The 27,500-nt window shown below is 43.6% G+C and overlaps 2 protein-coding genes and 1 long non-coding RNA gene across 4 annotated transcripts in view; 2 read left to right on the top strand and 1 right to left on the bottom strand.

Annotated features, from left to right (window-relative positions):
* Positions 1-12,380: 12,380 nt before the first annotated feature.
* LOC132465599 (uncharacterized) lies at positions 12,381-15,929 on the bottom strand. Its single transcript, XR_009527621.1, has 2 exons — positions 15,494-15,929; positions 12,381-12,933 (listed from the first exon to the last, which is right to left on the bottom strand). It is a non-coding gene; the product is annotated as an uncharacterized LOC132465599 (long non-coding RNA).
* Positions 15,930-16,081: 152 nt separating this feature from the next.
* Positions 16,082-25,417, top strand: pmt (phosphoethanolamine methyltransferase). 2 transcript variants are annotated; one of them, XM_060062298.1, is made up of 12 exons: positions 16,082-16,245; positions 18,273-18,444; positions 19,044-19,199; positions 19,541-19,677; positions 19,964-20,115; positions 20,454-20,642; positions 21,645-21,734; positions 22,365-22,454; positions 23,276-23,398; positions 24,045-24,176; positions 24,552-24,668; positions 24,976-25,417. In XM_060062298.1, exons 1-12 carry the CDS (start codon positions 16,236-16,238, stop codon positions 25,084-25,086), a joined length of 1,479 nt encoding a protein of 492 aa, XP_059918281.1. In that variant the 5' UTR covers positions 16,082-16,235; the 3' UTR covers positions 25,087-25,417. The 2 variants fall into 2 exon arrangements, with proteins under 2 accessions (XP_059918281.1, XP_059918280.1); XM_060062297.1 differs by having other exon boundaries at positions 18,231-18,444.
* A 2,000-nt stretch (positions 25,418-27,417) lies between these two features.
* The window catches only part of f8 (coagulation factor VIII, procoagulant component), a 24,480-nt gene continuing 24,397 nt past the window's right edge, over positions 27,418-27,500 (top strand). Inside the window, exon 1 of the mRNA XM_060062290.1 lies at positions 27,418-27,500. This exon is cut by the window's right edge and continues 140 nt beyond it. Coding sequence (XP_059918273.1) covers positions 27,465-27,500 — 36 coding nt within the window. The 5' untranslated portion in view covers positions 27,418-27,464.

The following is a 27,500-nucleotide window of genomic DNA, read 5'->3' as shown; positions in this document are numbered from 1 at the left end:
TTCGAAATATCACAAAAAGAAATGAAAATAGTTAGAGAAGAGGATTCACAGATATCAGCAGTGATGGTTAAACTGAAGCAATTCAGGCCAAGTAAGACAATGCCCTACAAAGGAAATTCTACTTATCGACAACAAGCATCGGTCAGTTCTTCAAAAAACTGCACCAAGTGTGGAAAAGACCCACAGCACAAGTGGAACCAAGGAAAGTGTCCAGCAAAAGGCTCTTTTTGATCCTACTGCCACAAACCCCACCACTGGGTGGCGGTGTACCACAAGCGTGCAGTAAACACTGTGAGTATTGACTCAGATAAAGGCTCACCAAATGATGAGGGAATGCTGAGCATAAATATGATACAGCCCGAAGACCCCACTGATGATAAATGGGTCGTCAAATTGGAAATTCTGTCTAAAGAATTGAAATTCAGAATTGATACAGGCGCAAAGTGTAACACATTGACTCTAAATAGCTACCAGTTGCTTGCCCACACAGGTGAGCTGCAGCGCTCTGAGACAGTGCTCCACTCATACTCCAATCATCGGCTAAAGCCTGTAGCTGCTGTTAATCTACAAGTCAAGTCAAAAAAGTGTAAAAAGAATGCAGCGTTTGAAATTTTGGACATTGCTCAAGAGAATGTGCTCAGTGGCACTTCAGCTGAGGTGTTGGGGCTGATTGTGCGCCTTGACTTACTGGGGAGTGATGCAGAGAGGCGCTACACACCCTGACAATACTGAAACCCAGCGTGTTCCTGCTGGACTTGTTGAGATCCCAGAGGTCACGCGCACCACTGGAACCATGCCAGGTAAATACACCATAAAGCTCGAACCAGGTGCAAAAGGTGTAGTTCATCCTGTACGGAGGCAACCAGCCGCTCTCAGAGGCAAAATACTGGACTGAAACAGCATGAAATGGAAGAAGATGTCTACATTCCCAAAGTTGAGCAGCCTACTAAGTGGGTGAGTTCCATGGTCGCTGTAGTAAGAAATGGCAAGGTGAGAATCTGCATGGACCCAAGTGACCTAAATAAAGTCATAAAGAGAGAACATCACCCCATGCGAACCATAGAGGAGGTTGTCTCAATGATACCAGGTGCTAAAGTCTTCTCAGTCCTAGATGCAAAATTAGGATTTCTGCAGATAGAGTTGGATGAATCATCGTCCTACCTCACAACCTTCAATACACCAATAGGTTGGTTTGGATGGCTTAGACTTATGGCGACACATTAGTGCCATAATTCACTAATGTGATAAAAGATGCATTCGGGCGTATTATATTATTCCACACGCGTAGATATTAACTGCGAGCGCGCAAATGATCTCTGCGTGCGCAAAACAGCCTCTTGCGCGCGCAAATTACCTCAGCACGCGCAAAACAGCCTCTCGCGCGCGCAAATTACCTCAGCGCGCGCAAAACCTCTCGCGAAAGATGTTTTTTACGCTCTCGCTCGAATTTAATTTTGGCACTATGGGGGAGGGAACCAAGGCAGGGCGGGCTTTCCTATGATTGGCCGTTTCTGAAGCGCGATATTTGATTGACAGCCCTCCTCAGCCCTCCTCTCATTCAATTCTGAATTGTACAGTAAATGGCTGAAACGATAGTTACGTATTGTAACTCCAGATTCTTTGAGTATAGGCGCAGCCTTTTAAGTGTCGGCCTCATTGTCCTTTAAATAGCTGAAGAAAAGCTGTTTATTGGGAGCAGAACGTCCGCCGGCGCCCGACTATATCTGCGAAATGCGGACGTCGTTGAGGCACGCCGCACGCGGACGTAATTGAGGCCCACGCTGTTGGTGGTCGGGGATTACAAATTTTTCAGTGCTACGGCTCACGCCTAGGGATAACCCAATAGCGATAGCCTTAAAAGGCTGCGCCTATACTCATAGAATCTAGAGTTACAATAAGTAACTATCGTGAATTGTACAGCCATTTACTGTACAATTCAGAATTGAATGAGAGGAGGGCTGAGGAGGGCTGTCAATCAAATATGGCGCTTCAGAAACGGCCAATCATAGCAAAGCCCGCCCTGCCTTGGTTCCCTCCCCCATAGTGCCAAAATTAGAGAGCGTAAAAACATCTTTCGCGAGAGGTTTTGCGCGCGCTGAGGTAATTTGCGCGCGCGAGAGGCTGTTTTGCGCGCGCAGAGATCATTTGCACGCTCGCAGTTAATATCTACGCGTGTGGAATAATATAATACGCCCGAATGCATCTTTTATCACATTAGTGAATTATGGCACTAATGTGTCGCCATATAGACTCCCCTTTGGTATAAAATGCGCGCCTGAAATCTACCAGCGCATCATGGACCAGATGCTCGAGGGCATTGAAGGAGCTGTAAGTGTGATGGACGACATCCTTATAGCTGCCCCCACGGTGCAGGAACACGATGCAATTCTGCGCAGAGTGGTCGAGAAAGCTACAAGCTACAACCTGAAGCGTAACTTCAATAAATGCCACATACGCCAGCCTTCTGTGCCATACCTGGGACACCTGATAACAGTTGATGGTCTGAAGCCTGACCCAGCGAAAGTGGAAGCTGTTCAGGGCATGTCCCCACCGTTGGATAAAGAAGGTGTCAACCTCTTCTTGGGCTTCTTTACTTACCTGTTGAAGTTCATCCCTAACCTCAGTGAAATGGATGCGCCGCTGCGCCAGCTCCTAAAGAGAGATGAACTGCCCAGACAACCACTAAAACCAACGGAAACACCCAACCTTCCCTTTGAGAAGGTAGCATCAGACCTCTTCGAATTTGAAGGGAAACAGTATATACTGCTTGTGGACTATGAATCAAATTTCATTGAAGTGGAGAGACTGGATTGAGGGACACACGCAGTCGCACTGTCATAGACACACTTAAGGCGCAGTTCGGCAGGCACGGCATCCCTGCGACCATGAGGACCGACAATGGCCCACAGAACTCCTCAGAGGAATTTAAACACTTTTGCAAGAGTTACAGCATCCTACACGTCATGTCTTCCCCACACATGCCACACTCAAACGGTGAAGCGGAGTGAGCCATGCAAACTGTGAAGAGGTTTTGGCACAAGGCACCAGGCAAATATCTTGCACTAATGGATTACAGGACTACTCCCCTTGAGTCAGTAGGCCTTTCACCAGCTGCTCATGGGAAGGAGGCCATGCAACAAGCTGCCTATGGCACGTGAGCACCTTGCACCAACGGCCTATGACCCACTGAAAGCCAAGCGTCTACTAGATCAGACTAAGAACAATCAAAAGTACTATCATGACCGCAAGAGAGAAGGCAAACTTTTTTTCGCTCTCAAGCCTGGAGATGAGATCAGAATGCAGCCTTATCCTGGTAGCCGCACATGGTCACCAGCGGTTGTAGTCAGACAGCACAGTGCTCCGCGATCCTATATTGTGGACAGTGGAAACAAGGAGTACCGTCGCAATAGTCAACCTCTTCGCAGGCACTCCAGCCGCCAACCGTCCACGCCACTGGATACGTGATGAGTTATGGACTGAGCCACCAGAGCAGACAGCTGAAAAGGAACTGACAGCTGAAAAGGAACAACTGTCCCCTACCCCAGTTAGGGACAAGGGGCCCTATTTTAACGGTCTGAAACGCAAGTGGGAAGTGCAAAGCGCAAGTAGCTTTGTGGGCGGTTCTACGGCGCTATCGCTATTTTACAGGCGGATAAATGACACTTGCGTCGCGGCGCAAGTGTCAAAAGGGTTGGTCTGAAGCAGCCTAATTACCCGTAGGTGTGGTTTGGGCGTAACGTCCAACAAACCAATGAGAGTGCCAGCTCCCATTCCCTTTAAGAGCCATGAGCGCATTTGAATCGGACGAGTTGATATTTTGACAGCGCGTCTGCAGTCTCCGATGAGACAGATGCACATGAATTTCAAACTGCAAATGGCTCAGTTTATTGCCAAATAGTATGGCCTAATTCACACATGGAATAAGGGGTTTTCTTCCACAACTTCAGAAATACTGAGTCCTCAAATAAATTTCGCCAAAGAAAACGTATATGATATAACATATGATATGCGGTAACTGTGGTTCTATTTAATGATATACGCAATAGGCTACATTATAAACATTGTTTCTTATCAGTATTGTATGCTATCCTAATATGCATGTGTCCCCGCGGTAATAGACATTGCCATTGATTGTATTATGCGTTACGTGTTTAGTTTGCGTGTGTTTAAACAGAGCACACACGCGCGCCCGCATTCATTCATTCTTTTTAACACTCACTCGCGGTAAAAACAATGTTTTTCACGATCAAATACTCATCAATCCTAAAAGTTATGGGCATGTAGGCCTACACGATGTCTGTGTCAAGAAAATATGTGTTTGCTGTACGGTGTTTGCAGATGCATTGATTTAAAAGTAAAACTTATTACAGCTGCATCAGCTGTTCTTTCCCAAATAATTTACCAAGAATGTGCGGCTAGGTAGATGAGAGAAGCAAAGTGTATGCGCGAGGTGCACAAGCAATCCGTATGCATGCGCCCTTAAAATAGCATCTGAACAACGCGCCACTGACTTTAAACCAGGTATTTCCTGGTCAGTAGCGCAATGGTATTCAGAAACGGCAAAATACCGTTTGCGCCAGAACACGCCTCCTCCTTCCGCCGAACCGCCCCTTGGGGCGCATGATCAATCCCTAATTTACCGGCGAGTGGCGGTGGTGGGAAAAGAACGCTCTGCGCCAGTTGTAAACTAGCAACGACACAAATGCGCCAGTGACTAAGTCACTTGCGCCGGATGCAAGATAGGGCCCAAGGTGTGTTAAAGACACCTATTGAAGTGAAGTGCTGGTAACCTCTCCATCCCAGTTAGTTTGATCAAAAGTTAAAGTTAAAGTATTACATGTTTGTTACTTTGTTTATTTAAGTCACTGGTCTGCAAATGGATGTCAAAGTTAATCTGACATGAAGTCAGGACATTTAAGCTGCTAATAATGTTTCTGAGTTGTTCCTAGGTACATGCCTTTTCTTTGATAAGAAGGGAGATGTAATGTATTGAGTTTGATTTACTCCCATGGCTACGGGGTGCCATGCCGTAATTCCGACGCCGCATTGTTCCGACGTCTCAATGGTCCGAAATATTTCCCATTAGATCGACATGCCACTATGCCGACGGTTCAATGTTCCGAAAACGGAACCCATTGGTCCGAAGGTCCGTTTGTCCGACTTTTCAAAAAGGAGGCGCATTAGGCCGACGGTTCAATATGCCGAATAGGCCAATTCCACATGTGTGATTATGAAACCAAAAATAAAAGACGATGTAGGCTAAGTTCCAGCAGTGCACTTCACCAAGCCAGACTGTTGCTGTGGGCTTTAACGGTCACAAGAGGTGAATTTATGAAGCGCACGTTATATAAGGACTAATACTTTTCCCGTAAAGAAGTCAAACGGTGAGTGAAAAACAAATTAAAAAAAAAAAAAAAAAAAATTCTCATTAGTAGCTGTGTGTCGGCCTATATGTGTTGTTCCCTGTGTTTACAGTGGGCTTTTAGCCCAAATAATTTTGCTGGTATTGATTGAGTCAAACTTATACCTCATACAGTGTGTGTGTGTGTGTGTGTGTGTGTGTGTGTGTGTGTGTGTGTGTGTGTGTGTGTGTGTGTGTGTGTGTGTGTGTGTGTGTGTGTGTGTGTGTGTGTGTGTGTGTGTGTGTGTGTGTTGTGTGTGTGTGGAGAATTAGACCTACGCTCTCTGTCCATGGGGCTGAAACACCGTGTCGAAATGAAGCGCTGTCACTTTGCTCTCCAATATTCATCGTGAACGTGATATGTAGGCCTGTGTTGTATTTTGGAGAGAGAGTGAGAGAGAGCGAGAGAGAGCGAGGTATAAAACTCTTTATATGTAGGCCTATTCGGCATATTGAACCGTCGGCCTAATGCGCCTCCTTTTTGACAAGTCGGACAAACGGACCTTCGGACCAATGGGTTCCGTTTTCGGAACATTGAACCGTCGGCATAGTGGCATGTCGATCTAATGGGAAATATTTCGGACCATTAAGACGTCGGAACAATGAGGTGTCGGAATTACGGGCAGGCCCAGGCTACGGTCTGTTCTGTCCCAATGGATTACTCGTAGTGCCGCATGTACGCATGCGCAGTTCAATAAAGCTACAGTTGGCTCCAAGGCTAAAGCGTATATGTTGACTGGAATATCTTACAATAAGTATAAATAACAAGACAAAAAATGTTTCAACATTCCCTAACTTAAGAGTGTGTTTGTGCAGAGATGACACGTTAGCTACATCCCAACAACCAATTATTTTACCCTGCTACCTTCCTAAACACTCCTAGGTCCGCCGCGCATCAGAGACACGTGTGCAGAGGATAGCGACTTACAATAAGATTTGTCAGAAGAAAGAGAAACAACAATATATCGCTGTCGGTACAGTATACGGATGTTCATAGAAGTGTTCAGCATTAACAATCACTAGGTTAACCCATTCCCCGTATGCAACAAAACACAAACACACACGCGCACACAAACACAAACACACACACAGTCTGGCCTGTATAACTCTTCCGCGATACCTTTCTAAATAATAACATCTCTGTATTCTTTCACTTTTCTCTCCCTCTCATTTTCACTCTTTCTCTAATTAGCGTTGGGCTCAGCTGGCGTCCGCGCCCGGCTACCTGCGACCTGAGCGGAGCGTGAGACCTGGGGGGGACGGAGATGCGGTGCGTAAGGGGCCACTCACACTAGGGCCCGTGCCCAAGCTAATTTGCATACTAAAGTCTAGAACGTTTGGCTAGTATGACCACGCCATCCGTATTCCAGCACGGAACAGCCCCTTGGCCACGGCACACTTGGGAGAGGTGTGCCATGGCCAAAGTACAGATGCTAAATAGATGACACGCGCACATGCGCGGATACGCAACGTGAGCTGGATGACGTAGTCCTTGTGTGACCCTTTTTTCTTTATAGGTCCATGCCCTTCTTCCCCGCAACAATCATTTTAAACAATGGCGGCAAGCGGTTCACGAGTGGGTTTACGTTGGTGCGATAGTGAAGTCAAGTGTTTACTTGTAATTTGGGCCGACGACAGCATTCACGTTGTTGTTCTCCATTGTTGTTATGGCGGCGAGGACGCTTGGTGATGACTTATTTACCGTATTACGACGTGATGACGTATGTATGAAGGAGCAATCGTGCCCAGGCCACGGCCTTTGGGGCAGTGTGACCACGGGCCAGCGGGGGGAGTGGGGAGGGGGGGAATCGTGCTGAATCTTCCTGCAGCACGGAACAGGCAAACGGCCCTAGTGTGAGTGGCCCCTAAGATTACCAATGAACCACTAATGCACAATTTTTCCCAGAGTAACAAAAGGAAACCAAGAGCATCACGGCGTCAGAAGGCATTTTGTGGTGTTATCCTCCTGTCGGTAGAACCCGTTTCTAAAGCAGACAGATACACTTCACTTAAGATCCCCGGAGATGGAATCCTAATTCTGCTGCGGTGTGTGCGCACACACGCAAAGAGCAACAAACAAACCCTCCTAACATGAAAGGCCTCATGAATATTCATGATGGATGAAGGAGGGGCATGAGAGCCGGGTGGGTGAGATGGACCATCGCTAATATCACGTCTAATTACCTAGCAGGAGTAACACACACACACACACACACACACACACACACACACACACACACACACACTGATACATGGATTTATCTGTTGTTTTTGTTGTTGCATAGTCATAAAATAACTATTGAATACAAAGAAAGTTCTCAGAATTTCGAGCGTATTTTTGCAAGGACAGTAGAATTTATAAATTGTTATGAAAGAGAAAGATAACGTCTTCTCTACAATTTATTTAATATCTTTTTTTATCCTGTCTTGTGCTTCTGTACATCTTGTACATCTTTTTATTTTCTGTGAAGCACATGGAGAACCAAAGTTAGACACATGATGAGGAGAGCACAGACAGGCCTGACACCTGCATCACTTCTAATGTGAAGTCAAGGTGACCTTGACCAGAACATCAGAAGAGGATGAGAGAGTCTGTACTCCACAGACCATGTGCCTTATTCAAGAGATGACCCTTTCCAAATTGATATTGCACTCTGTCACCTACGTGATTTTCAAGAAAAATATGTGGTCTGCCCTGCAATTCCTCAGCAACATATAATTATAATTGGATATTTGCTGGCATCTTCTGGCCAAAAATGTCAAGAGAGAATGACAATGACCAATCTGAAAGCATTTTTAGAGGCTGTTGCGCACAGAAATAAATTAAGCTTTGTTTATTTTATTTTTTCGACGTTCAGAGAGCAGCAAGCTAAAAGGAATAGCTATTTAAGGACCGCTTGTTTGGGTGTTGTGTATTAACTCGATGACTAAGAATACCAAATAGATCTGATCAGGATCTGTGGTAGCCTATTGCTTTAAAATGTGTGCCTATATTACTACTACAACTACTACTACCACTACGACTATTACTCCTACCACTACTACTACTACACACACACACACATACACAAACACACACACGACACAACGAAACATGCAGTTGCATGCTTGATTTACTGTTGAGAAACTGTAAGGGGTCATATGAGGTTAACACACTCGAAGGCGCCCCAAGCGTCATAAAAGTGAAAGTAGTTTAAAGTTGCCTTTAGTTCCACCTTGTGGTGATTAATAATACCGCACCGTATCTGGTGCCCATGGGTCTATAGGGCGGCTGTAACGTAATATTATGCTATTGAAATAAGCTGTTCTTAACTGCGCGATAGAAACAGCTCCTCACCACAGGGAAGAGGAATCTCTCAGCAGGAGCTCAATGTGGTGGGCGGCTCCTCCTAACTAATGCTTACATTATTAATGAATAGAGATGATCAAGATTAAATTATATTAATAACTTAAATGTGTGTTGTGAAATGATTGTGGCAATCAAGGAACTACGAGAGGGACAATAACACACACACTCACTCACAAAGACAAACACAAAAACACACACACAAGCACACACACACACACATTGAAATTCTTCTATTTTTCAATTTAAACTACACGAAAACCTTTAGCAAAATGCGTTGGTCTGGTATGCGAGACAGACCAGTCAGCTAATGCTTCGCAAACTCAGAGCCACATATTGTTATGACCTCTTTTGTGACATAGGAAGGTCAGGTCATGGTACACGAAATTAAACAAATATTAATGTGGTACAAACCTGGTTAATGTAGGGCCGTAACCAACGCCAAAATAAGACCTGAATAAGAAAAGACTTGAAAGTCCCAAAAAGAAACGCTCGATGACGATTATGACGTAGCGGTTAGATGTGGATGTCCACGTCCTACAGGCTGCAGCCAGAAATTATTGCATTTGCTGACAGAGGTGATGGACTGGGAGTGGGGACAGGCATAGGGTTAGGTGGGTGCGTGTGATTTAAAAAATACATATAACAGCAACATTACCTTGTAATTGTTACAGAGATTGAGGGAGAAATTTAGGTGGATTTCAAGAGCGTTGAAAAGGACATCACAGGAGACAGAGAGAGCAATCAAGAGGCCACATTGCCAGGGGCAGGTGATTCAGGGGCAGGTGATCCAGGGGCAGGTGATCCAGTGGCGGGTGATCCAGGGATTTGTGTGCCGAGGGCCAGTCAGTCAGGGGTCAACAGTGAAGGAATAACTTTTGCCAGGGCCAGCTGCTCCAGGGACCAGACTGCCAGGGACTGATGGGGCGACTGTGGAGGACCTAATAAGGCAACTAGAAAAGGAAAAATTAATGAGAAGGAGAGCAGAGAGGGCTATTGCAAAACAAAAAAGAATCAATTTGGCACTAAGAAAGAGAATCAATTTGGCACTAAGAAAGAGAAACAATTCAGTCAACAAGAAGTTAAAACGAAAAAGCCATACAGGTTAAATTGACCGCCCATCATAATCAGCATTGTTGAATCGGCGGCATCTGTAGGGCTTCATATGCTGAACATCACCCTTTCCAGGATATAATTAAACAAACACTGTTATTTCTACTAGCTATCGCATCATAAAACCCGTCCTTAAATCAACCTAAATTATCCTAGTAATCCAACATAAATAACTAACTAAATAAAAGTTAGATTCACTAGTACTGAACTTTGTAATTGTTGGTGTAGATACCATCACATGGTGCAGTCGAGCTAACAAACTAGCAAGCAATCGGTCGTCTACCAAGATAAATATATATATAATTACGCTGTGCATTTACAAATAAAGATCAGTATATGCATCATAAAGGGCCTCTGATACAATATAGACAGTTGACAATTCAAAAGAGGTAGCTATTTAATCAATTTACCCCCCAATGTATATGGCCACTACGCCGTCTGTAATAGTAGACAGTGTAACACTATGTGTGATCAAATAAGTCACTGCAAGAACTCGTCTACACTTGACCTCAATGTGTTACCACAATGCAATATCTGCAAACTGCCAACTCTGCAATCCAAACTCATTGTGTTTATCTTCAACAGCCATCATTTATACCAAAACTTATAAATGTCTGGTCTGAGGTCTAGTTTTAGAGTGTTTCTCACAGCTCATATGTCAAACAAATTGAAGTCTGTTGTCCTTTGTCAAGAAATCTATTAATTATCTGTATGACTTTATACATTTTAATGTTATTTTTTTGTATTTGAAAAGTGTCGGGCGTGGTTTGTTGGCCCAGCTTTTCAGTGCGTCAACAGATCTCAGACTCTTTCAAATGACGTTAAATCGTAATAAACAACATGAAACTTTTGGGATTTGTTCTGTAAATTAATATATGCATCTATTATTTTTTAGAGCTGTCAGTTAAACGCGTTATTAACGGCGTTAACGCAAACCAATTTTAACGGCGTTAATTTTTTTAACGCGAGATTAACGTGAATTATTATCTTTTAAAAAATAAAAAAACAATTTCCTTTTTTTTTTTTTGGGCTCAAAACAAAGTCTGCTGACTGCTATGTTCAAGGCATATCTTTGTATGTTCATCGTTAAATTGCATTATAGGCTTTTTTTTTGTACCGTCCTGTTTTGATCAGTATATGCCAATGTTGTTATCAATAAAAAAACATTTGCACAAGGAAAGCCGATGCACTTCTCCATGTTGATAAGAGCAAAAAAAATAAAATGAGAAAAATTAATGGGACAAAGAATTCAAGGGATATTTAGCATAGAAAAAAAAAAAAGATTAATCGTGAGTTAACTATGGCATTAATGCGATTATGGCATTAATGCGACATGCCGGATCTTGTTCCGGCAGGATCTGGCTCAAATTAACCACTGTTAAAGGCCCACTATGCAGGATTGGGCATTTCTTCGCTGTTTTCTTGGTTTGGCACACACTTTTCTCTACACAGCGCCCCCTAAAGCTTCATAGTAGATATTTTACAACACTGTCGTAACAACTTGTTGACGACCCTTCCAAATGCACTTCTACGCGAGCCATGTGCATTTGTTTTCAAAGAAGCCGGCGAATGCGTGGAGCCATGTCCGAAGTAGATGTTCAAAAAGTGTAGACAAGGTTATACATTTTTTAAATGGTGTATTTGTATTGCAATAAACATAAATCCATCCTTTTTCATAGTTGACGGGGATTTATTTTAGGTTGAACAGAACAATCAGTGCAAGAGTTTTGGCCAACATAATAATCTAAATAAACAAGAACCTGGATTCGGGGATTCAGCCTGTATCTGGGGGACGAGACAGACGAACAGCAAAACACCCATGGAAACAAAAGCGTTTCCATCGTTGCAACCAAGCAAGCTAGAAACATACAGGGCTCACAACAAAACTATCGAGAAAACACATTTTTACAGGGCTCACAACTAAATGGTTGAGCAAACACATTTGTACAGAGACTATCAACATCAAGAATACCACGAAGACAAAGGGCACTCAAGGGTACTTTCAATTTCAAAAGCAACACGGCCAAGTCGGCGTCTGATTTGCAGTCTTCTTTTTCTTTCAGTTCACGCTATTCCTGAAAAGCTTGCCCAACGTTTACTCGTGTCTGGCCTCTCTGTCGGTCAGTCTCCCTTTTCTCTTCTTCTGTTCCTCCGACATTGGGTTTCTCTGTCTCTTTTTAGTCGGCTGATCTATGATGAATGTAACAATCCCTTAGTTACTTGTGTTTATATCGAGCCGGTTCCGTGTTTGGGGTCTGTGCCGTAAAGCAATTCGTTACTTCGCGAGACCCGAGACTCCCGCGAGAGTGGGCGGCGGGTCGCCGGCAGAAACATATTCCCTTTCTCCGCCAAGATGCGCAAGGGGGAGTCGAAACAACGAACAATCTAACAAAAATGTATAATAGAACCATCGCAATGACTCATAGCCTGTTATATTAAGGTAAATCAAGCCAAAAAAGTTGCATAGTTCCCCTTTCACTCGTGTCTGGACTCTTTTCTGGTCCATTCTTCTTTTGTTCCACCGACGGTCGCCTCTTGGGTCCCTTATCAGTCGATTGATCCATGATGAATGCAACAATTGCCTCGCAACTGGCTGTTTATATCTAGCCGGTGCCATGTTTGGGGGTGTGTCTGTGCCGTAAAGCATTTTCGAAACTACAATCTGACTACATTTTCGAGGCGCGATTGGATACTTCCGCTGCGTCACATCTGGATTGTGTCGGTCCGAACAGAGCAAGTTGCATATGCGCTTTTTCCTTGGAGAAGCGACAAGGGGCAATGACACACCCACCAAACGACCCAGAACTGGTTGCAGAACCATCAGAATAACTCTCAACCTGCATAATTAATGTAATTTTGGCTAAAAAAGTTGCATAGTGGGCCTTTAATAGGAGGTAGTGCTTGTTGGCGTGTTTCTGCAACAATACAAAGTCCTGGTCACAGTTATGGACAGAGGCATTATGTCAAAGAGGGCATAGGGAGTGGGAGGCAGGTTGTCCATTTAGCAGCCTGACTGCGGCTCTGATGGACCTATATCTCCTCCCAGAGGCCAGTGGTTGGAAGAAGTGGTGTCCTTCGGAAAGAACACAGATCAAGTGAAAACCGTTAGCCTGAAAAGCTGGATGGTCATCGCAATAGTCCTGGATGAAGGAGTATATGGAATCGGCCCATAAGCTACTCAAAAAAGAATATTTCTGCAAATACAAAAACAGAACATTAAAATATATAAAGTCATGCAGATAATTAATAGATTTCTTGACAAAGGACAACAGACTTCAATTGGTTTGACATATGAGCTGTGAGAAACACACTAAAACTAGAACTCAGACCAGGCATTTATAAGTTTTTATGTTAGCAGTATGTTAGCACTTTGAAGTGAGCTATAGACAAAATAATAGATAGGTTCCGGCACTGACCGATATGACCATTTTAAATGTTGTGCTGACTACTTGTACACATGTTAGCACTTTGAAGTGAGCTATAGACAAAAACATACATAATTTCCCTACACCGAAAAACATAAGTTTTTCGGTGTAGGGAAATGATACATGATCCCCTACACCGAATTCTGCATCCCAGCGAAAAATGTGACCCCAGGGGGCGCTGTTGCATATTTTCTGCAACATGCGCGAGTTTGAAGCGTAGACAGGCATGACTAAAACATAAATAAAACTTAAGATCTCCCCCCACCCCCTCATCTTGTTATTAAATGTGCTTAATGAATACATTTGATTTGATTTGATTTGATTAGCATTCCACAGACCCATACAATGGATAGGGCGTTTAGTGCTACTTTCCCTATACCTGGGTAGGCAGACTACCCGCCTGCCTACCAATAAATCCCGTTCCCTTTACTCCGTCTCTGCCTTCCTGTGTTCAGCACTTTGGTCCCCACGTTCTGTTCCATAACACGAACGTCATCGTTTTTGAAAGCCTCCGTCTACCATGTCCACACTACATCACGAACCCAGCGTTTTCACATTTATCCATCTCAGCGATAATTTGGAAGCATATCAGGGCCTTGAATGGGCAGTTCAACCATTTAGCAGTGAAAATGACCGATATATGACCGATATATGCACTTTCACTTTCTCCTCCATGCTGCAGTTCACCCCGGACTGCACTGCACTGAGTTTGACGGTTGAACGCTGATTGGCTGTCAAAAATTTGCCCGATACGCGTCTCTACGTTTACTTTGTATGGGATCTTGTCGCCCCGTCGCGTTTGGTGTGAACGCACAATGCGCTTCTTCCTCGGCGGCGCCGTGTTTGCTGCGTTCTGAACCAAAACAAAAGCAGCGTGTGTGTGACGTCATGACGCATTTGCCGTGTCCGGAACCGATAAGCGGAATCGTTAAGCAGGCTTGCTAATGATTCCAAGGAATCGGTTGACTCGGCACCGGTTCTCTGAACAAGAACCGGTTCTCGATTCCCATCCCTAACGAGTCCTCAAATACATTTTGGCAAAGAAAAACTTAACACACATATGATATGCGGTAACTGTGGTTCTATTTAATGATATACGCAATAAATTAACAAACATCGTTTCTTACCAGTATTGTATGCATTATCGTTATCGACTTGTGTTCCTAATATGCATGTGTCCCCCCAATAATATACATTACCATGGACTGTATTATGCGTTACGTGTTTAGTTTGCATGTGTTTAAACTAGAGCTGTCAAGCGATTAAAATATTTAATCGTGATTAATCGCATTAATGTCATAGTTAACTCACGATTAATCGTGATTAATCGCAAATTATTTTTCTATGCTAAATATCCCTTGATTTTTTTGTCCCATAATTCTTCTCATTTTAATTCTCTTATCAACATGGTGAAGTGCATCGGCTTGTCTTGTGCAAACAATTTTTTATTGATAACAACATTGGCATATACTGATCAAAACATTACGATACAAAAAAAGAGCCTATAGTGCAATTAAACGACTGCTTTGAACAAATGTCATTTGAACATAGCAGTCAGGCTACTGCTTCTTTGTTTTGAGCCATCTAAATTCTTTGACATATAGTGTAGATCATTTGGTTAAATGATTATAGTTTGTTCATTAAGAGCCACCGGAGCCACCGTACTGTGTGGCCTCATCCAATCAGAATGCCCGGCGGGCTAGTTCCCCTGTAGTTCACCTGTTTAAATTAATATCAACCAGTGAGAACATTCTACATGTAGCAACTTTCTTTATTTTTACAGTAACGCAAATAGTTACTTTCCCTGGTAACTATTAACTTTTATTATAGAGTAATTCAGTTACTAACTCAGTTACTTTTTTGAAGTAACGTTCCCAACACTGCCCGGCACTGACTGATGACCATATTACCCGTTGTAGGCCTACTGACTACTTGTACACAAGGAACCATGTGATTTTTATGTAGTTTCGGAAAAAATGTCCATTGAAAACCTCACGTGCATACTTGATCCTTTGAACACCCTTGTTTGTTTTGGTAGTTTTCACCCCGATCTGGTAGCGATCGCAGCGATCCACACAAACGGTGAAGGCTTTTATATTGAAAACGTTGCGAGATACCACACAAAGGCTGTTTAGAGTAGAAGCGCACGAAGATTTGTGTGACGGCTCTCTTGACGCGGATGAACGAATGACGGCTGACTTGACTAACCTTCCTCCAGGGAGATCCGGGTGTGTCGCATCAATAACCTCGTCCGCACTAAGATTTGTTCATCAGACAGAGAAGTAGATGGAAAGAGAAGATAGATGCTGTAGAATAATATCATAATATCATTCATCGTTTTGAGCTGTTAACAAAAGCATGCTGTTGGAACCGCATGACGCAATATTGCGCCACCGCGCCGCACCACACAGGCGCGTTTCCTCCGCGTCAGCAGAAACGAAGAGACCGCGCGGCCGTCCGGGAGGACAGCGCCCTGTCAGCACCCACCCCCCGCAGGGGGAGCGACAAGTGATTGAACAACAGTTACGTAATGATGCTGAGGATATGAACTATGGCCATATGACCATTCTATGCACATCTTTATCTCGCTCGTGTGGGGCCAGAGTATACTGTTTGACGAGTCTTGCGCAGCGTGTCGGCTGTTAGAGGGGGGAACCCCCCCCCCCGGGATGTGTGACAGGTTGTTAGAGACCATTTCCCCTACAATGATTAGCCCACCTCGACCTCGGACCCTCCCCTCATGTTGTGTACAGTCGAATTGTCAGTGTTGTGGCTGGCCACCTCCTCCTCCTCCTCCTCCTCCATCATCGCTCGGCGGTATTTAAAAGGGACCTGCTGCGGAGCCACGAGTGGCCGTGGACTTCACAATCTGCGACTACTAATTTAGCTCAATTATATTGAAGCTCCCTTGGTGTTCAATCCATATACATTCAACAACAAAAACAGAAACATGGACAAAGGTATGTTCGAATCATTCCACCAAAGTTTTTAGAAACGTTTCAAAGTGACTCGTTCAGCGTTACTGAATGGTGACTTGTTTGCGCGGTTTAATTCAGGCGCGAATGACGAAAGGCTTCTACCATATGTCATCAATGTCACTGGCATCACTGACTGTCATCTTTCACTCATGTCTGGGAACTAACTGTTAGAATCTAATCGGATGTCAAACAACAGCAGAACAGGTTGGCTGTTCTGATACAACAAATTACATATTAAATATTTAACTATTGTGACATGGAGGGAATAATTGATGTCACTAATTTCTATCAGAATATTTGATGAGGTTTCCAGAGGCTTAATGTTTGAAAGGCAATGTGTGCACCAGCCTATGTAGGCTATCCAACTTTACTTTAATGCATAAACCTGTATAATAGGAACATAACCAACAGTTTGGAAATCCATCTGCTGCTGTCATACAGAACCACTGAAACAATCTCAGTTGTGTTAATTGTCCTTTTACTAGGACAATCTGCTTCGCCATGTGGTTTACTTGCACTTTATAAAACAATTGACAAACTCGTATTATGAAAGTTTGACTGAAGTCGCTTTACAGGGATTATTAAATAATAAAATAAAATCTTATCTAGCGAGGAAAACTGCCCTTACACAAGAATGGAGGAGAAATGCAGTCCATAATACCACCCTATGTTTTGGATGTAGAAATCATTTGCTATTCTGTGTTCCAGACATAATTCCCACAAGATTTGTTCCTTTAAGAATTTCAGGTTCAAGGTTAAGCTGCTGAACACAATGGGCAGCTGTTCTCCATAAAATCTAGAATAAATAATCCATTATCTTAATTAAAATTCAAACACTTCTGTAAAAAACAGAAGGGTACATTAAGTGACCATTATCATTAGTTAATGCAGTAATAATAATTCTGACATAGTATTGCATAGGTATTGATAGGGTTAGTGGGTTAATGGTTATTAGGATTGGAGATTGTGTGCAACCAGAGTAACTTTAACTAACTTGAACTTTTAACATGAAGTAAAACCCAATGGTGTTCAGTTAACATTAACACCACATGAACAACATTAATAAATGATTACTTGACCATAAGTTAACTGATTATGAACTGTTAATTAATGCTGAGAACTGCATTCAATAATGTTAATGAATGGTTAAATAATGTGTTACCAATAACTACTAGACATAATACCACTTTCAGGGATGACTCATCGCATGACTCAATTCAGAAATATGATAATCATGATGACAAAGGATCACAGGGAAAACCCAAATGAACTGAAACCTATAGTATTGAAGGCTTTAATCGGCTCTATTGGGGAATCAAACCTGATTTAACGTCTTCGGGTCCACATTTCATGTTTACATTTTTATAGTTATTCTATAACACACGTACAATGCAATGCAGTATAGATTTGCAATATTATTATTAAGTTAATCAAGCCCTTATTAAAAATTAAATTGTAATAAGATAAGTCAACAGGTTATTCAACTTTAATTTAGGTAATAACAGAGTATCAGTATATCATCAGAGGAAACAATTATTAATTTGCCAACAAACCTGATTTGTCAAATATTCATAATTATTATTGTTTTAAAGACCAGTCTTGGTTTAAAATAACTGCATTTTCTATGCAGATTTAAGCAACGCTAAAGATAGCCGATGGCACGGATTGCTCAAAAAAAATATTGATTCCTTGCTTTACCAACATGAAGGACCTGCCAGCAGGCTGAGGTGATACATGACCTCAAAGCAAATGCAGGAACAATCCTGCCACCGACGACGACACAATCCAACCAATATTAGGAAGTTATTAGCATGCAAAACCCGTAGAAAACCTATTGGCCGACCCGAGGCTTACCGTTGCATGCTACCAATACCAGCAGGTAGAGCTTAGAGGCTAGTGAATGAGTCAGAAGATACAACCTTCAGAGCTCCACTGTCTCAGGCTACAGTTGGTGTGGCGTGCAGCAGGAGATGACAGAGGAGTGCCTTTCTGTGTACCTCCCCCTGCAGGCCGCAGCAGCATGGTGCAGTTCTGGAAGGAGCACTCCAGGAAGGCCACGGTGGAGGAGATGATGCTGGACTCCCACGCCATGGAGCTCACCAAGCAGGAGCTGCCAGAGGTCCTCTCCCTACTGCCCAGCCTGGCCGGCCAACGGGTGCTCGAGCTGGGGGCTGGCATCGGGTCAGTCACGGTCGCAGACATGGGGCTATGTCTCTGATGTGTGTCTGTGGCTGTGTGCGTGTACGTGTATGTGTGTGTGTGTGTGTGTGTATGTGCGTATGCATGTGTCCTTGTGCGTGTGTGTGTGTGCTTGTGCGTGTGTGCGCTTGCACACACGCGCACACACACACAGATTGTCACGGCTCAAAAGAGTACAGGAAACCACAATAGACAAAGGGATCTTGAGTAGGGACATAGTCTCTAGGGAGGTGAAGATGTCTCCTTACATGGTCGTAAAGCAGAAAAAAATCCTATTATGGCAGACAAAATCATGTCATGGTGAAATCACATAACAGATGCCAAAATACCAGAAGAAGAGACACAGTCGGGAGGTATCTCATGTCTAACTCAAAACTCAGCTCACGACTGTGAAATCAAATGAAATGTGTGTGGCAGGATAGCAGAACCCAGTTAGACCCTAGATAGAGCTCTTCTAAGCCTGAGATGAGTTGTATCAGCCTGGAGCCTTGAAATCTGATATTGACACTATATTTGTGAGACTCTAACACACACACACACACACACACTCACAGGCCAACCCTCCCCTCCTGTGCCCCCAGGCGGTTCACCAGCCACCTGCTTGCCAGCGCTGCCCACGTGACGGCGGTCGACTTCATGGAGAACTTCGTTGAGAAGAACAGACAAGACAATGGTCACCATAGCAACGCTTCTTTCCTCCAAGCCGATGTCACCAAACTTGAGTTCCCCTTAAACAGGTAAGGTGATGTCTGGAACACTTGATGGCGGGCTAATGATTCAACAACCGTCACAAATTCAGGAAAGAATTGCACAGCAATAGGAATTCTCACAATATCTGTTTGCACAATTTTTCTATATATATAATATATATATATATGTCAATTTATTGCAATTAAATGTTTTGTAAATGTGTATAGGTATGTGTATGACTTTGTAAGGAGTGGTATCCATATTGTCACAAATAAGTACCATTGATAACTTTAGGTCTGATAGTAGACTGTAACTGTAGACATTGGGAGTAGATACATCTCCATCACACGTCTCAAGCTGACCGCCCGACCCGGGCCGTCTCCAACAGCTACAGCGTGATCTTCTCCAACTGGCTGCTCATGTACCTGTCTGACGAGGAGCTGGGCCTTCTGGTGGAGAAGATGCTGGGCTGGCTGGCTCCTGGAGGCCTCCTCTTCTTCAGGGAGTCCTGCAACCACCAGTCAGGTACCAGGCCTGAGGATGCACGAGCACAACACGGGGTCACACCGTCACCTCACTAGCCTGAAGCCAGACATCACACTCGGCCTGTTGAGACGATTCAGATTCTTGAGTCCTTAATTTAAAGAGCAAGCTCCTACTCAGATTACTACAGCAACAGCACAACCTCTGGTGAGGAACTGGCTGTTGCAGATCTTTGTTTAGTCTTACACTGCTATAGTTTAGAAGTACAGTATAGTGAGTCAAGTGCAATTCAGTTGCATCTATTCAAAGGTGCTCCCCCTCTCCCCAGGCGACTGTAAGAGGGAATTCAACCCCACAAACTACCGGAGCCAGGGTCAGTACAGCCACCTGGTCACGTCAGCGCACTGGACCCAGACCGAGGGGGGCCAGAAGTTTGGTTTCGACATTATTCTGACCAAGAAAGTTCAGACCTACGTTAAGGTATAGCTGATGAGCTGATTATGAAAATGATTTCAGATTGGATGAGATTATCCCCAGAGCTACAGCAGCCTGGTCCAGGTCAAGAGATCATTGAGTTCATACATACGTACACTAGGATATACACAGTTCTGTAACTCTAACAAACTAAATTAGCGTCCCCCTTCACCCCCTTGTGCTCCTCCTCCTCCTCCACATCCCCCCCTCCTCCTCCTGCTCCTGCTCTTCCTCCTTCTCCTGCTCCTCCTCTTCCCCCCCCTCCTCCTCCTCCTCCTGCTCCTGCTCCTGCTCCTCCTCTTCCTCCTCCTGCTCCTCCTCTTGCCTTCCTCCCCATGGTTCAGATGAAGAAGAACCAGAACCAGATCTGCTGGCTGCTGGAGAAGGTTCCCCGTCCCCAGGTCACCCCCGGCGGGTTCCTCACCTTCCAGCAGTTCCTGGATAACAAGCAGTACACCCGGCGGGGCATCCTGCGCTACGAGAAGATGTTTGGGGCCGGCTTCGTCAGCACAGGAGGCCTCAGCACCACCAAGGTTCCCTTAACCAGATCAACACGCTGACACCCAGGGGTGATGTGATCGTCACACAACCACAAAAAGTCTAGTCAGTGTCAAAGTCGAAGTCAACTTTCGGATATAGATACAAAAGGATACAATTTGATAAAATATTAAGTTATATTTACAATAAATTAATTCTACAAATTGCAAAAGATAAGGCAAAACAAAACCGTAAAAATAAAAATGTAAATAAATTGAAATGTGCAATAAGAGGACTTAGAGAGCCAAGCCCACACCCATAGAACTGTAAAGGTTGTGGTGCTGTAGAAGACGCCGATGTTCGAGTACAATTTAGTCACTACGATGCCGGGGCTTTTGGTTCAATAATGCGGTCGTGGTGAGATGAGACGCAATCATTCACTCTGCGATTAAAGTCCAATCAGGCGCTTGGATTTGGAGTGCCTCAAGGTTTAATGGTTTCATTAAACAAGTATGAGTTGCAGAAACATTATTACAACGGTAGCAACATTTCCTTATGTGTAGTAAAACCCAGTGAACTGACTGAAAAATGAAAACGAAAAGGGTAGTCAAGCCTTAGCAAAGCAACGATCAAACAGCACGAAGAGGGTGAGAGTCATCACCGAAACTAAAAACAGTAAAATGCAAATCCTCCTGACAAATTACAATCACACAAGCTGTGTGTGCACTTCAGTAGAATATATAGACATATGCATACATAATATATATATATATATATATATATATACATGTACAGAGGCAACGTCCCGGGATGCAGAACGCATGACAGCAGACTCATCCAACAAACCTTTTAGGGCCGCTCTGAGGGCCGAGAGGGCCCTTACGGCTCCCCTCTGGTAAAACCTGTTCAACAATAATGATCTGTTTAATGAGGATCTACCTGCAAGAATCTGTTTCCCCGCGTCTCAATTAATGTCGGGCAAGATTTCAGCACATAATATCTCCTGAAACTGCTCCTGCTGGATTAGGAATTCAACGTTTCTCCCTCTGTTCTTACAGGAGTTTGTGGACCTGTTGAACTTGAAACCGGGCCAGAAGGTTCTGGACGTTGGCTGTGGCATCGGTGGAGGAAACTTCTACATGGCCAAGGTACGCCGCCCAGTGTTGGGGCAACTCCTTTAGGAGATATGGCGACTAGGACGGATGAGACTTCTAAATGCAAAAAAAGATCCCACTAGTTGAGTAGTATAGCAAACAATTTTCAGTTTGTATACATGTTTCCCAAGGTTACGTAGAGACCAGAGGCCCGGCAGTGCTGCCAACATTTGCAAACTCTGTTAGTTGGTGGTCGACGGTTAGGACCTTCAGAAATCAATAGCAGTTGTGACAAGCAGGTCATCTGGGAAAAACAAACAGTTAATAGCATAACATCATACGGTCCAAGATTTATGAATTTCGTTATGAATGCACTCATTTGTCATTATTTATATTATTTTCAGCTAGGTTTATTGTGAAACAAAAAAGTTATTCTCCAGTTGGATATTTTTGCATTTGAGCAAGGGCTTCAACCATACACCCTTATTGCTTATTTACTGCATGCAATTTGTCATTCTTTTAGACTCTATCATCACCATTTATCCTCTCTTCAAAATGTTTCATTGTTGAGATTACTTCCACATACTTCAAGTCTAGTCAACGTATTTTGTGGATAAATATGAGAATTACAAAAGCTGAAATGAGTAGTCTGACGGTGAAGATCATTGTGTGTTTGGTGTTCAGACATTTGGAGTGGAGGTGCTAGGACTGGACCTGTCTGAGAACATGGTGGAGATCGCCATGGAGAGGGCGATCGATGAGAAGCTGCCCATGGTAAGTCATGCTATTCTCAGAGGTAAATGGAGGGCATTATTTACACTGCATACACCACATCCACCACCTATTATCATGAACAACCAGTATGTCACACTCACCTTATATCGAATACATACAAAGACCACCACAGTAAACCAAAAAACTGGATTGGTGTCTCCTCATATATTTTATTTCTACATTGTCCACAAGGCTATTTCAACATAATGTAATCATTCTACTTTGTCCAATCCCTAACTTGAAAATATGTGATACAATGAGTTAAACATTGATTAATTACAGTAGTTGTATGCTCAGGGTGAAAAGTGAATCTATGATTGATTCATGGCTCTGTGGAATTGTTTAGGGTTTGGTTAACCGTAACTTTATGGTTGTTCCCTTGAACTCTATGACTCAAGTATAAGTATCAGACCAAAGGGCCAACCACAAAACCACAAGTCGGCTGGGGACGTCAATATGCAACATCAACTAAATAAGACTATTAGGTTCAGACTACGTCGGTTGTATATATATGTTCTAGAAGTAACATTATCTCTGTCTCACACTATCACCATATCAAACATATTTACATTTAGGGGCTTTTTGCTGACGCTTTTATCCAAAGCGACTTACAACCATTCTTAGAAATCGTCGGGAGTAGCCAGGGTGAGGTGTCTTGCTCTGGGACACCTCGACACTCAGCTAGGAGGAGCCAGGGATCGGACTAGCAACCTTCCGGTTACCAGTCAACCCGCTCTACCTCCTGAGCTACTAGCGCCCGAGCCTCTCCTCCCTAACCCCGGATGACCCCTCACTAACCCCAGCTGACCCCTCCCCTCCAGGTGACCTTCGAGGTGGCCGACGCTACCAAGCGCTCCTTTGAGGAGGGCTCCTTCGACGTCATCTACAGCCGGGACACCATCCTCCACATCGACGACAAGCTGGCGCTCTTCAAGCGCTTCCACGTGAGTCCCAGGCCCGCCCCCCCCCCGCACGCCCCCCGCTCTCTGAAGGAGTCTGAAACCTTCTGCTGTCGTATGAGCAGGGGATACCTCTGGGGGCTGCTCCTTAATCGTCCTCAGATCATTGCCAATGGGTTCCCTGATCGTCCTCAGACCATAGCCAATGTGTTCCCTGATCGTCCTCAGACCATAGCCAATGGGTTCCCTGATCGTCCTCAGACCATAGCCAATGGGTTCCCTGATCGTCCTCAGACCATAGCCAATGGGTTCCCTGATCGTCCTCAGACCATAGCCAATGGGTTCCCTGATCGTCCTCAGACCATAGCCAATGGGTTCCCTGATCGTCCTCAGACCATAGCCAATGGGTTTCACGATGGTTGCTCTCCACGCAAACTGTTTACACAACTAATGCCCGCTCAAACGTGATTGGTCCAAGATTCTAATGCTACAAACCAGAGCGCTTCTGATGCTAAAATCCTTTGGTACAGATCTGCCTTCATGTGCGGACATCTGTTTATGGAGATATGATAACTATCCGCCTGCCCTTAACCTTAGCGCACTAGTGTTTTATCAAGTTTCCAGTAGTGTCCCCAATGCGCCAACAAGCCCTCCATTCATTGCTCTCATCACATGATTCCTCGTTGTCCAGTCGTGGCTGAGGCCCGGAGGCCAGCTGCTGATCAGCGACTACTGCTGCGGGGAGAAGCCCTGGAGCCCCACCTTCCAGGACTACGTCCAGCAGAGGGGCTACGTCCTCTACACCCCTCAGCAGTACGGCCAGGTAGACCCCCGGCTGGACGTACAGCTGTCCATTGCTCTGTGGTACCAGGGGGAAATGGTTTCTGCTGCAACAAAAGCTTTGCTCAAAAACAAAAGACAATATATACATAAGTAAATATAAATAATATTGAACACGTATAAACACGAAAGGTATAGCAATATAAATATAATCATAAATGTGCATATGTTAATTATATTTTATTGGTAAATAAATAAATTGTGCATTTAAAATTGCATCTTCACACAACAAATACAGTGTTACATATAAATCTGACTTTATAATATTCTCCAACTAACAATCCAATAATCCCAGAATGGCGTTTCCAAATTGGACTGCAGTCTAACTGTGTGACTGTGTGTCCATCCTGCTCCGCAGTTCATTGAGGAGGCTGGTTTCTGCAGCGTGCGCGCGGAGGACAGGACTGCCCAGTTCATACAAGTCATCCAGACAGAGCTGGAGAGAGCAGTTGCCATCAAAGAAGAGTACATCGCGGTAGGTCACACCTGCCAGAGGGAGGGCACACACACACACACACACACACACACACACACACACACACACACACACACACACACACATAGAGTGAGAGAGACACACATCACATTATAACTCAATACTGCATAAATGGATGGATGGATGGTTGAATAGATGGATGATTCTATTAAATTCTATATACTAGTAATTGTCCCATGTGGACTCTGGCTCGTGCTGCAGTTGAAATACATCAGTGATGGAGGATGAATCGATGGCTGGATGAGGGCTAGATGAGGGTTTCAACAGACTCTGGTGCTCTGTGCAGGAGGTCTCGGAGGAGGACTACCTGGAGGTGGTCAGAGGCTGGAGTGACAAACTGAAGCGCTGCAACGTGGGCGACCAGCGCTGGGGTCTCTTCTACGCGACCAAATCCTGAGTCAGAGGCCGGAGGTGGAAGGAAGTGAACAGGAGAAGAGATGGGACACTTTGAGACTCTACACCCGGGATCAGGGATGTGTGACGTGCCCTGGCCCATGTCCAGCAGTTCAGTCAACCATTCTGATACAGTATGCCGATGTTTGTTCTGTGAGACCCTGGATTACAGGGACGGGGTCAGGACGATCTCCAATTGCGTTTTCTGGGTCCTTGAGTTCATAGGAAGGTAAAAAAAAAAAAAAACTCTCAGGATGTTTAAATTCAGACAAAACTTTATTGTAATTACCTCAGACATGACAAATAATTCTCTGAATAAATTATTTTAAACCGATGCACGAATTTATTTCTTTGTGTATTTTATTTATTGTGCTGAATCAGATGGTGGTTTTAACTTTGGGTTAATTTTATTTGAAAGCTTATGTTCCCAACAGCAGGTCTTGCTTAAAGGAATGGATTCACACCCTGGGAAGGTTCTGGGACAAAAGGTCACCGTCTGCGTTGAGAGTCTACGCTCAATGTGTCACATGGCAATGATTACAACATATTATAGTTTTTCATTTACATTTACATTTACGGCGTTAAGCTTTCATCCAAAGCGACTTGCATACACACATTCACACACCATCGGCGGAGTCAACCATGCAAGCCGACAGCCAGCTCGTCAGGAGCAGTCAGGGTGAGGTGTCTTGCTCAGGGACACCTCGACACTCAGTATCAGGAGCCGAGGATTGAACTAGCAACCTTCCGGTTAAAAGCCAACAAGCCAACCCGCTCTACCTCCTGAGCGTGCACACTTTTTATCTATCATAAGAAGTATTTTATTTCATACGTGTATGAAAATATTTACCGCACCAAATAAAATCAACATCCAATAAACAGCATAACAGGGAGCTAGGGACACATGTATTACAATTGAAAACTTAATATTTATTTAATGCATCCTGTATTATGTTGGTTTTCATATCTCTCTTTGTCTCTGCATTATTTGCACTTTGCTTTTCTGTTGTGCTTGTTGTTTTAGCAGCAGACTCTCCATGATTTGGTATTATTTTATTTATTGTCAGTCTACACATGATTCACCATTATATTCCTTCACCTGCCTTTGGCTTGGAAAACACAATTTTACTAGTATACTAGTAAAATACTTCTCTTTGCTCAGTGTTTACTCAAATCTCTGTGTGGCTTCACTTCAGTCAAAGTCCAGAGTAGGGAAGGTGTTCATAACTCTAGGGATTCAACCCCCCTATTGTCAGTTCAAATGGGGAGCAAAGCATTGGTGTAGTCTCTGCAAATGTTACAAATATACCTTCTCTATCTGGAATTCTATATCTATATTTTAGTTTGAGACTACTTTGGTGCCTTTTCCCAACTTACCATTTTCCATATTCATAGTTTTAAAGTTTGATAAATGTATCTTATAATAATTAAATGATAAATTAATAATATTAATTATTAATAAGAATTTTATAATGATTAGTTGCATTTTAGTGGAATCAGTATTATAAGTGTTATTATCATTAATTAATAAGTATGGAATATACAAACTAGATCTGACAAAAATATATTTTATTTTGAAGATACAGTATATTCTACAAATGTTGGGGTAAATATTCAGTTTCAATTGCCAGTCATAGTTTTGTGTATGGTGTTATTTTGAACCGTCAATGGATTCTATGAAGCGAAATATTTGTAACCTAAACCCTTTCTAAACCGAGAGGTTATTTACTGGGAAAGGCCTGCAGTATCATCAAAAACCACAAGGGGGAATAAAAGCTTACTTTGCTATCCCAAAACGACTTCCTTATATCCAACCTTAGAGTTTCAGACATTCTTTCAATCATTATTGTGTTTGTCTATCTATCTATCTATCTATCTATCTATCTATCTATCTATCTATCTATCTATCTATCTATCTATCTATCTATCTATCTATCTATCTATCTATCTATCTATCTATCTATCTATCTATCTATCTATCTATCTATCTATCTATCTATCTATGTATCTATCTATCTATCTATCTATCTATCTATCTATCTATCTATCTATCTATCGATTGATCTGTCTGCTTTTCTGTCTGTCTGTCACTCTGTCGGTCTGTATTTTTGTCTTTCTATCTGTCTGTCTGTCTTTCTGTGTTTCTTGTCGTCTGTCTGTCTGTCTGTCTGTCTGTCTGTCTGTCTGTCTGTCTGTCTGTCTGTCTGTCTGTCTGTCTGTCTGTCTAGCAGGAAAAAGGGGGGGGACGTCGAAATGCATGATAGTTGGTCTGGCTGGTTTTACACACGCGTGCACTAACGGCGCGCGCCCACGCCGTCCTTTTAAATATCGGTGTGCGAGGGAGCAGCAGCCCATAGACCACCTGTGTGAGCTGTTATCGCGATGAGAGCACTGCTGCTGATGGGGCTGCCGCTGCTT

The sequence above is a fragment of the Gadus macrocephalus genome, chromosome 10 (genome assembly GCF_031168955.1).
Source record: "Gadus macrocephalus chromosome 10, ASM3116895v1".
NCBI classification, from domain to species: domain Eukaryota; kingdom Metazoa; phylum Chordata; class Actinopteri; order Gadiformes; family Gadidae; genus Gadus; species Gadus macrocephalus.
This window is presented reverse-complemented; position numbering and strand designations above follow the sequence as displayed.